Genomic DNA, 12,063 nt, shown 5'->3' with positions numbered 1-12,063 from the left:
TGCCTTAAAAAGCCTCAGCATCACATCCCTGCTCTTGTATTCTTCATCCTTTTGAAATGAATGCTAAAATGACATTTGCCTTCCTCAGCACTGACTTAACCTGCAATTTAACCTTTAGGATGTTCTGCTTAAGGACTCCCTAGTCCCTTTGCATCTCAGAGTTTTGGATTTTCACCCCATTTAGAAAGTCGTCTGCACATTTATTTCTACTAAAGTGCATTACCATGCATTTTCCAACATTGTCTGTAATTTGCCACTCTCTTGCTCATTCTGCTTCTGCTGCCTACCTGTTTCCTCAGCACTACCTGCCCTTCCACCAATCTTTGTGTCATCTGTAAACTTGGCAACAAAGCCATCAATTTCATCATCTAAATCAGTTGTATACAGCATAAAGAATTGGTCCCAACACTAACCCCTGCGGAACACCACTGGTCACTGGCAGCCAACCAGACAAGGATCCTTTCATTCCCACTCACTGTCTCCTTCCAATCAGCCAATGCTCTAACCATGTTAGTAACTTTCCTGTAATACCATGGGCTCTTAACTTGGTGAGCAGACTCATGTGTGGCACCTTGTCAAAGGCCTTCTGAAAGTCCAAATATACAACATCCACTACATCCCCTTTATCTATCCTACTTGTAGTCTCCTCAAAGAATACCAACAGGTTTGTCAGGCAGGATTTTCCCTTAAGGAAACCATGCTGATTTTGTCATATCTTGTCCTGTGTCACCAACTACTCCATCACCTCATCCTTAACAATTGACTCTAATATCTTCCCAACCACTGAGGTCAGGCAAACTAAAATTTCCATATATATAACCATGTAACAATTACAGCTTTTGCTGCCTTCCTCCTTCTTAAAGGGTGGAATGGCATTTGTAATTTTCCAGTCCTCTGGCACCATGCCAGAATCCAATGGTTTTTGAAAGATCATTTCTAATGCTGCCACAATCTTTGCCACTACCTCTTTCAGAACTTTAGTGTGCAGTTCCTCTGGTCCATGTGACTTATGTACCTTAAGGTGTTTCAGCTTTTTGAGCACTTTGTAGCTTTGACATTTGAGTGTTTCTTCATTTTTGGAATACACCTGTCCTGCCTCAGTTTTCCCAGAAACGAACACCACTGCTCAGCTGACATCCCTGCCAGTAGCGCCTTCCAATTTACTGTGGCCAACCCCTCTCTCATGCCACTGTGATTTCCTTTACTCCACAAAAATACTGTTACATCAGACTTTACTTTCTCCTTATCAAATTTCAAGTTGAACACAATCATATTGTGATCACTGGTTCCGAAGGGTTCTTTCATCTTAAGCTCCCTAAACGCCTCCAGTTCTTTACATAACACCCAATACAGTATAGCTGATCTCCTAGTAGATACAACAACAAACTGCTTTAAAAAACTATTTCTTAGGCATTCAACGAACTCATTCGCTTGAGATCCATTACCAACCTGATTTTCCCAATCAACCTGCATGCTAAAATCTCCCATGACTATCATTGCCCTGAGTCAGAGGACAATGAGAAAACAGAGAGCCTCATGTCATGGTGTTATGACAACAATCTTTCTCTCAATGTTACGAAAGAAAAACCCGATAAAGAACTGGTCATTGGCTTCAGGAAATTGGGTGGGGGTGTGTGGTGCACATGCTCTTGTTTACATCAACAGCACTGAGTGTGTTTGTTCTCTTTCTCTCTCTGTTTAATTGATGTAGTTGTGGATTGGACTCTGTAGTTCACACTTATGATGTGCTTCTGACTGCTCCTTTTGTGTTGTTATTTTGGCCAAATTCGATCAGGGCAGGTACAGAGAACAAATGACACCATACTAGATTGAATTGAGCTGACCTGACACTGAATATGCCTGGACTCTTTCAATGACTTTTGTGGTTGGTGTTTGACATTCTGTTGTTTTTGCTCTTTTTTTTTGCTGTTTGCATGATTTATTTTTTGCATATGGGGGTTGGGGGGGTCTGATCTTCTTTCTCTGAATGGGTTCCATGGTTTTTCTTTGTTTCATGACTGTCTGTGGGAAGGAAAATGTCAAGAGTTGTATACTGCATCCATACTTCGATAATAAATGTGCTTTGAAACTTTGGTTTCAAGCTCCCGAGACTGAAATAACCTGTCCTTGTTCAAACATGCAAATGTCGAGGCCAACAAGTTCAGCAGCACCTCTCCTCCCTGAAAAAGCTAAAGAAATAATGGATAAAGGAACATCTGGTCCTCGGGTTGAGGTTCTAAACTGGAAAAAGACCAAATTTGAAGAAATGAGAAAGGATCTAAAAAGCCTGGATTGGGACAGGTTGTTCTCTGGCAAGGATGTTGTTGGTGAGCGGGAGGCCTTCAAAGGAGAAATTTTGAGAGTGCAGAGTTTGTATGTTCCTGTCAGGATTAAAGGCAAAGTGAATAAGAATAAGGAACCTTGGATCTCAAGGGATATTGGAACTGATAAAGAAGAAGAGAGAGATGTATGACATGTATAGGAAACAGGGAGCAAATAAGGTACTTGAGGAGTATAAAAAGTACAAAAAAAACAAGAAATAAATCAGGAGGGCTAAAAGAAGACATGAAGTAGCTCTGAAGCAGTCAAGGTGAAGGATAATCCAAAGAGCTTCCACTGGTATATTAAGAGCAAAAGGATAGTAAGGGATAAAATTGGTCCTCTTGGAGATCAGAGTGGTTGGCTATGTATGGAACCAAAAGAAATGGGGGAGATCTTAAATGGGCTTTTTGTGTCTGTATTTACTAAGGAAACTGGCACGGGTCAGTGTCAACTGTGGGGTATTCATTCACACTCAAAGATGAATCAGAGAGGAGATACAGGGGTATCAGGACTAGAACTGCCAGACTGGGTTACAACTTCTTTCATCAGGTTGTGAGAATAATGAATATGCTGCCACCACTGAGTTCTCATCACTGGGACAGTGTACTGTTTATTGTTTACCTGCGCTGTATATTTCATAGAAACATAGGAAACCTTTGTGGTGAACTATGTGCCTGTCTGGACACGCCCCTGCTGACTGCTCCTGTGGCTCCTCCCACAGGCCCCTGTATAAAGGCGATCGAGGCCTGAGCCCGGCCTCTCAGTCTCCAGGACATTGTATGATAGACACTCACTCCTGGTTCCTTCTTCCAGTCAATAAAAGCCGATATCTCGCCTTACGTCTCAGTGTGAGTTATTGATGGTGCATCAACCTTACAGCACAATACAGGCCCTTTGTGCTGTGCCAAACATGTCCTTACCTTAGAACTACCTAGGCTTACCCATAGCCCTCTATTTTTCTAAGCTCCATGTACCTAGCCAGGAGACTCTTAAAAGACCCTATCGTTTCCGCCTCCACCACCTCCGCTGGCAGCCCATTTCACACACTTCCCACTCTCTGCGTAAAAAACTTACCCCTGGCATCTCCTCTGTACATACTTCCAAGCACCTTAAAACTATGCCCTCTCATACGAGCCATTTCAGCCCTGGGAAAAAGCCTCTGACTATCCAAATGGCCTCTTTCAATGTCATAGGGATATATGAGAAGGGATAAGTATCATTTGCAACAAGTGATTGTGTGAATGTTGGAAACCTTGAGCAACAGACACAAAATGCTGGAGAAATGGGAATTATCAAGTCAAGTCAAGTCAAGTCAAGTCACTTTTTATTGTCATTTCGACCATAACTGCTGGTACAGTACATAGTAAAAATGAGACAACGTTTTTCAGGACCATGGTGTTACATGACACAGTACAAAAACTACACTGAACTACATAAAAAATCTCAAGATTGAAAGTGTTAACGTATGGGGAGTGTATGATGGCTCTGGGCCTGCACTCACTGGAGTTTAGAAGAATGAGGGGAGATCTCATTGAAACCTATCAAATACCAAAATGCATAGATAGAGCAGGTGTAGAGAGGATGTTCCTTTAGGGAGGAGTGAGTCTATGACAAGAGGGCACAGACACTGAATAGAGAGATGCCCATTTAGAACAGAGATGAGGAGGACAAACCATTGGGAATACTTAAAGCAGAGATTGTTAGGTTCTTGATTAGTAAGGGTGTCAAAGGTTTAGGGGAGAAGGAAGGAGAATGGGGTTGAGAGAGATAATAAATCCTAATTTCTTTGACTTCCAGTGGCACCATTAAGAAGGCAACTCGTGTGAGCAGCTCTGATGGAAATCATCAAAATTTCTTGGTTTAGAATTCTACAGCTGAAATCCGAACAGTAGAGTAGGCCACATCATTTCAAGGCATTTAAAAAATCTAGTGCTACTGAAAGTCAGTCAATGGTTGCAAGTATGGTTTCACTTCAAGACAGCAGAAGAGAGGATGCTGCACTGGATTAAAAGTTTGTTTAAAGAGAAGAGGGTTCGGACTTCTACCGCTGTCTATTCTGCCAGTAAACATGCAATCTCTGGTATATCAAATGGAAGTCCTTCGAGCAAGATTGTTGTTGCAGAAGGATATTGAGGACTGTTGTGCTTTTTGTTTCATGGAAGCTTAGATGTCTCTCGCCATTTCAGACGCAGCGACAAAGCTTGGTGGACTCACGATTCACCGCTAAGATAGGACTGCTGAGTCTTTCAAGTGCAGAGGAGGTGGAGTATGCTTTATGGTTAACCCCTTGTGGTGCACAAATGCGGCAGTTCTGTCCCAGTCCTGCTCACTCAACCTGGAAGATCTGGAGTTCCATTTTATTTAATATGGGAGTTTTCAGCCATCATCTTAGTAGTACTGTACATTCTACGTCAGGCCCATATCAAACAGCTTCTAGATGAACTGAGCAACGTAATCAATGGGTATGAAACAGTGCATCCTAATGTCTCCCCTATTATTTTGGGGGGGGGGGGTTTAACCAACATATCACTTGTGGAACCAGAGGCCACGATAATACTACCATCAGGAGCACTTAACGTGCCATCCTACAGCCACACTTTGGAAAGCCTGATCACCTGGCTGTACCTCTGTTCTCTGAGCATAGGCAGAGACTGCAGACCACAGAACCAGCAGAGAAGATATAGAAGGGAGGAGGAGGAGAAGCACTTACAGGACTGCTTTGAGATGGCGGACTGGGCAATATCCAGGGATTCATCTTTGAGTGTGAATGAATACCCCACTGACTTCATCAAAACCTGTGTGGATGAGTGTGTGCCTACGAGAGTGTATCGTTCATACCCCAATCAAAAGCCGTGGATGAGCCAGGAGATTCGCGGCCTGCTGAAGTCTAGATCTGTGGCACTCAAGACCAGTGATCCAGAACAATGAGACGCCATTTTACAGCAAATGGACACATTTTTACCTTATATTCCACTGATAGATCCACTTTAAGTTTGAAGATATACTATTTTCGTTGAAGGATTTATGACTTAACTACGATGGCAGGAAGTCAATCCGGTATTGAATTGAGAGGAAGCAAGACCTTTCCCGAAACAGAACAAATAAAGAAATCAGAGGAACTTTTTAATTTAGAAAAAAATCTTTCTTCAATACAAGATATGAAACTTGAATTTGGTTTGCTTAACACTAAGATTGATAAACTGACAGATGCTAACGGAAAGCTTGAAAAATCCATCTCTACTGTTCAAGAACCTTTGAAGAATTTGGATTTTCAATTTCAGACTTTCAAACAGATTACTTATCGAATTGAGAGGGAACATGAATCATTCAGGCAAACTATTAACGAGCAAGAATTGAAGACATCATCTATGGAAAAGAATATTAATGAAGTTACTTTGGAACTATCAAGAACGAAGAAAAAACGATTGATTTAGATGGTAGAATGCACAGGAGGAATTTACGTATATTGGGCTGAAAATACTGAAACTGGTGACTTGTTAAAGTTCTTTTCAGATATGCTATATTCACTTTTTAGTGAGATTCTTGAAATGAACCTTGTACTCGATAGAGCTCATTGAATCCCAGGATCTAAGCCCTCAACCAAATTACGCCCACGACCACTCATACATGCTTGCACTATTTTACAACCAAAGAAACTATACTCCGAGAGGCAAGAAAAAAAGAGTAAGCTAATCTACAACAGAAATTCGTATAGTGGAGGACTTTGCTCCTGAGATTTTTGCTGAAAGAAGGAAATACTGGGAGTTGATGGTTAAATTATATAAAAGAAAATGTTGCCTGTCGCTCTGTAATCCAGAATGTCTGACTCTCAGCCACAAAAGATTAATTCTCCAGATGAAGGCTGGGAATTTATTAAAGGATTTAAATCTATGCTGAATGTAACTTGAATAAGTAATTCCGAGCTGGGAGATGTTTATAGATGCTTTAAGTCTGTTTTATGCGTTATGGATGTCCGTACAGGACTTGGCTGTTTTTTTCATTTGTTAATAATTAGTATATATTTACAGTTGCTTTGAAGAAAATCTGTTCCACATTTTATATGTCCGCACAGAACCTGGTTGATTTAATTTTTTTTCTCTTGTTTGCCTTAATAATATAGCTTTGGGTTTTGGCTTTTGGTTCAGCTTTTGGTTTCTATATATATATATATTTACTTTTTTATTATGATTTGTAAGTTTTTTTTTAAAAAACCAGTCATAATGTATTACTTGCTTGGATTTATTCTTTTCTGAATACATGATTAATATACTTTAGATGAATTTAAGACGGCCGTCGCCAGTTATGTTTTAACTATTGTTAGACATAACATTACAACATTTGAAATTTGTTCATCTCTTTTATTATATCTAAAATCGGTGGGGTAAACATATAACTTTGTTAACAGCTGCAAAATGGAGATCGGGGTCAAGGGTCATAGGTTTAGCATGCAATCTTCCTATTGGATCACTTCTTGGGCTTTGGGGGAAAGGGGTGGGCCTATTAGAATAGTTTTTTTCTCGACTGGGCAATTCTGAGGGGTTACATTTTGTTACTTCTGGTCAAGTCAGTGCTGTTTGTTTTCTTTGGATCTAGTTTGCGTTTGCGCAATAGCTTTCTTTATAAAATTTTAAATTAAATCTTAAACATGGATGCTAATAAAATTAATATAATTTCTTGGAATTTGAACGGTATGAATCATCCTATTAAGCGTAAAAAGATTTTTAAGAAATTAACACTTCATGCAGATATTATTTTTGCGCAAGAAACTCATGTACGGACAGGATGAAGATCGCTTTTTTAAATTCTGGAAGGGACCTTTATATCATTCTTTATCAATAAATAAAGTTAGAGGGGTATCTATTTTTGTTAACTCTAAAATCCTTTTTGTATATTTTAATACTGTTACTGATTTGATTGGAAGATATTTAATTGTCGCTGGTTTATTACGTGGTCAAAAGGTAGCTTTGGTGTGTGTTAATGCACCTAATTTAGACAGTCCTGGAATTTTTAAGAATCTATTTTCCACACTCCCAAATCTAAATGAATATAAGTTGATTATGGGCGGTGACTTAAATTGTTGTCTTAACCCATCAATTGACAGGTCATCAACCAATCCGTTGCTTCCTAATAAAGCGGCGACTTATATTAATTCCTTTCTATTAGAATATAGCTTGGTCGATATCTGGAGATATAAACACCGTAATGACAAAGATTTTTCTTTTTTTTCACACGTTCATCATAAATATTCAAGAATTGATTATTTTTTTCTAGTTACACGATTGTTGTATTCCATTACCGATCATGCATATGACGTCATTACATTGTCGGATCACGCACCTATGAAATTAACTTTGAAGCTCTCTGATAATATTTTGAAAATGTCACAGTGGAGATTGAATCCCGTATTTTTACAAGATCCAACTTTTGTTAGTTTTATCAAGGAGCAAATCTCTTTATTTATTGAACTTAATACAACTGAAGATATGTCAAAGTTGGTTATATAGGATACGATGAAATCCTTTCTTAGGGGACAGATAATTTCATATTCAGCAGGTTTAAGAAGGATAACCAAAGTGGAACTTTTAGTGATTACTAATAAAATTAGAGAGATAGATAAAGCATATTCAGTAAGACGTAGTGAAGATCTATATAAGGAAAGGGTTGAACACCAAACGCAGCACGATCTGCTTTTGACCTTCCCCATTGAGCAGTGATTTTTTTAAATCCAAAAGTCAATTTTATATGCATGATGATAAATCTGGTAAATTGCTGGCTGGTCAGTTGAAGGCAAATATGGTCAGAAGACAGATTTTGAAAATACATAGACTAGCTAGAACTGAAATATTAGATCCTCATGAAATTAATAAGATATTTATAGTAGTAGTAGAGCTACTAGGACTTGATGTTTCAATCCCAATGATAAAGTTGGCACTCTCGATGTTGGCAGTGGCTTGGAGTGGTGACGAGGAGGGTAGCTACGTCATCGGGGTCATCAGGTGGGCACCCTCCTTTGACATTTTGTTTCTATTCTAATCTTTATAAATCTGAATTCTCTGATAAAACTATCATTATGAATAATTTTTTGCAAAAATTAAATATACCTAAAATTTCTATTCAATACACTAGATGCACCTATTAAACAAGAGGAAATAGCTAGGGCTATATCCTCTATTCAACTAGGGAAAGCTCCGGGACCAGATGGTTATACACTGGAATTTTATAAGACTTTTACTGAAATGCTTACATCACATCTTTGTCAAACTTTCACTGATTCTATATCCTCTGGGAATATTCCAAAAACTTTTTATGAGGCATCACTTTCATTGATTCCTAAAAAAGGAAATTATCTATCTGAATGTACCTCCTATAGACCAATTTCCTTATTGAATGTGGATTTTTAAATTCTCTCTAAGATTCTGGCTAATAGGCTTGAGAACATTTTACCTACTGTTATTTCAAATGATCAAACTGGATTTATTAAAAATAGGTATTCATGTTTTAATATTTGAAGATTGTTAAATATTATTCATTCTCCCTCAGTTAAAGAATTTGAATGTATTGTTTCTCTCGATGCAGAGAAAGCCTTTGATTGGGTGGAATGGCCTGATTTGTTTCAGGTTTTGGAGAGATTTAACTTTGGTCTGGGATTTATTTCCTGGATCAAACTGATGTATCAAGCCCCGATGGCTGTGGTTATAACTAACAATCAAAAATCTCCTTTTTTTAGACTATATAGAGGAACTTGTCAGGGTTGTCCTCTTAGTCCTTTATTATTTAATTTGGTTTTAGAACCAAAGGGGTGGGAAGTTCAAGGGGGATATTAGAGGAAGGTTTTTCACTCAGAGAGTGGTTGGTGCGTGGAATGCACTGCCTGAGTCAGTGGTGGAGGCAGATACACTAGTGAAGTTTAAGACACTACTAGACAGGTATATGGAGAAATTTAAGGTGGGGGGTTATATGGGAGGCAGGGTTTAAGGGTCAGCACAACATTGTGGGCCGAAGGGCCTGTAATGTGCTGTACTATTCTATGTTCCATGTAAAAACGTGCAAACTAATCAGGAAAGATAGAAGTTCCCGAGTTTCACAAAGACAGATCGTGGGGGTAGGTGGTGTAGGCGGTATCTATCATTAAGGAGCCCCATCACCCAGGACAGGCCCTCTTCTCATTGCACCATCAGGAAGGAAGTACAGGAGCCTGAAGACACACACTCAGTGCTTTAGGAACAGCTTCTTCTCCTCTGCCATCCAATTCCTGAATGGACATTGAACCCATGAACTCTACCTTACTATTTTTGTACGGCTGCCACAAAGCAACACATTTCACCACATACCCTAGTGATAATTAATCTGATTCCAAAAGCATATCTCCCTCAATTTGAAATATTGGAAAATAGTAAGTTATGTAAACAACAGCGCAAGTGACCCGTGTTCAATTCTCGTTGCTCTCTTGGAAGGAGTCTATTCATCCTTCCCTGTGGAGCATGGGTTTCCCCGGGCACTCTGGTTTCCTCCCACAATCCAAAGACTCATTGGTTAGTAGGTTAATTGGACATTGTTAGGCCAGGGTTAAATAGGTGGGTTGTTGTATGATGCGGCTTGTTGGGCTGGAAGGACTACATCTCTAAATAACTAGTCGCTCCGGAGGTTGAGATATTATAATCATTGTTACAAAAGTCAACTAAGTACAGCGTTCACACCAAGGTAAAGCTGTAGTACAGCTGTGCTCTGTCCACACTCTTGTAAGGGTCAAAATTCTGGACCATTACAGAGAACATTGCCTCGTGTTGCCATACCACACCATGAGCCTCTGGAAGATCCTCTGGTAAAGAAAAATCTCCAAACACGCCCTACTCCGTCAGTGTAATCAAGAGGACATGGCCTCAATCATCAAGACAGCACTTCATTGCACACCTGCAGGGTGGAGGAAATGCGAAAGACCAAAGACAACTTGGCATCATATCGTAGAGACAGAAATGTGGACCCTGAACCATACCTGGGGCACAATAGAGAAGATGGCCAAGGACAGTCAGAGATGGAGGACCTTCATCACTGGCCTAAATGCCAGCTGCATAACAGGCATTAACTAACTACAACATGATATATCCAGTAAGTCTCAATAAGATCCCCACTCATTCCTCTAAACTCCAGTCAGTACAGGCCCAGAGCCATCAAATGTTCCTGAGTGCCTGAATTGTTTCCTCTGGGGTTCACACCTGGGATTACATTGCTGAAGAAGTTTTGACTCACAAAGTAAAGGGAAACCTGCTGGAGGTAAGGTACTCACAGGACGACACAGAAAATCTGACGACGCATTCTGAACTTCCAACTCTGTTCCTTGCGATGCACTTATAATCACCGGAGTAATCCGTTGTGGCGTTCAGCACTTTCAGTGTTCCAGCTGATATATCTGCAACAGCGAGAAAAACAAAGCTACTCTTTGGAATCATAACCAGAAATTGAAACTACTGAAAAGGTTGGAATAAATTAAAGATTGTGGAGGAGATGGTGTTGCCAATCCATACTGACTGGGGTCTGCAAATGAGGAAGTCAAGGATCCATTTCTACAATGAGCTATTGAGCCCAAGGTCTTGAAGCTTATTGATTAGTTTTGAGGGTATGATAGTATTGAAAGCCAAACTGTGGTCAATGAAGAGCAGCCTGATGTACACATCTTCACTGTCCAGATGCTCCAGGGCTGAGTGAATTTAGACTGAGGAGTAATTTGTTGTGGGAAAATAGTGTTGAATGCCAAACTGAAATCCAGAAACAGCCATGGCCATGCTCTCTTCTCACTGCCACCACCAGCAAAAAGGTACAGGAGCCTCAAGACCAGCATGACGAGGCTCAGGAATAGTTATTACCTCTCATCCATCAGGCTCTTGAACCAGTGGGGATAACTTCATTCAACTTCACTCACCCCCATCAATGAACTGTTTCCACAACCTATGGACTCACTTTCAAGGACTCTTCATCTCATATTCTCGATATTTATTGCTATCTATCTATTTATTTGTTTGTTTGTTTGTTTATTTATTTATTTGTTTTTCTCTTTCCATTTGTATTTATACAATTTGTTGCCTTTTACACATTGTTTGTTGTTTGCCCTGTTGGGCGGTCTTTTATTGAATCTATTGTGTTTCTTGTATTACTGTGAATGTCCAGAAGAAAACAAATCTCAGGGTTGTAGATGATGACACATATGTATTGTAAAAGCAAATTTACTTTGAACTGAACTTTGCTTTCCCTTGTACCACCTCAATGCACTATTGTAATGAAATTTTCTGTATGGATGGCATGCAAATGAGTTTTTCTGTACATGGGACAATATTGAACTTATTTAGACAAATCAGAGGAGCAGAATGAGGCCATTTGACCCATTGCCAATTTATCAATTCACAGATGATGAGGAAATTTTGGCTTATTAACAGCAGATGTCAATCAATGAGCCAATTATTATTATAAGAGCCCAATAAAAACCCAACAAGCAATCCTGAATAAAATGCCAACATCTCCCCAAGATCCATAAATTCCACAAATCCGAAGCAAGAGCAGAATAACAAACTGCAGATAATAAACACGAGAGATTCTGCAGATGCTGGAAACCCAGAGTAACCCACACAAAATTCTGGAGGATCTCAGCAGGTCAGGCAGCATCTATGGAGAGGAATGAAGAGACGACATTTCAGCCTGAGACTGATTATCAGATCTGCAGATTGCAGATGAATGAGTGTGTTTTTTGAG

The 12,063-nt window shown here is 39.6% G+C and overlaps 2 protein-coding genes across 4 annotated transcripts in view; one reads left to right on the top strand and one right to left on the bottom strand.

Annotated features, from left to right (window-relative positions):
* cxadr (CXADR Ig-like cell adhesion molecule) overlaps positions 1 to 12,063 on the bottom strand; it is a 104,066-nt gene that overhangs the window by 37,031 nt on the left and 54,972 nt on the right. For both annotated transcript variants that reach the window (XM_059968989.1, XM_059968988.1), the window contains exon 5: positions 10,607 to 10,729. In XM_059968989.1, coding sequence (XP_059824972.1) covers positions 10,607 to 10,729 — 123 coding nt within the window. The remainder of the gene's footprint in view (positions 1 to 10,606; positions 10,730 to 12,063) is intronic.
* Positions 1 to 12,063, top strand: part of c4h21orf91 (chromosome 4 C21orf91 homolog) — a 137,529-nt gene that overhangs the window by 124,841 nt on the left and 625 nt on the right. Inside the window, exon 5 of one of the 2 annotated variants that reach the window (XM_059968991.1) lies at positions 4,120 to 7,027. The exons of the other annotated variant lie outside the window; for it this stretch is intronic. Coding sequence (XP_059824974.1) covers positions 4,120 to 4,148 — 29 coding nt within the window. The 3' untranslated portion in view covers positions 4,149 to 7,027. Of the gene's footprint in view, positions 1 to 4,119; positions 7,028 to 12,063 lie in introns of those variants that run through there. 2 annotated transcript variants of the gene reach the window in all.

This window comes from Hypanus sabinus, chromosome 4 (assembly GCF_030144855.1).
Source record: "Hypanus sabinus isolate sHypSab1 chromosome 4, sHypSab1.hap1, whole genome shotgun sequence".
Taxonomy (NCBI): Eukaryota; Metazoa; Chordata; class Chondrichthyes; order Myliobatiformes; family Dasyatidae; genus Hypanus; species Hypanus sabinus.
Note: the sequence above shows the minus strand (reverse complement) of the source record. Positions and strands in the feature narration are given on the sequence as shown.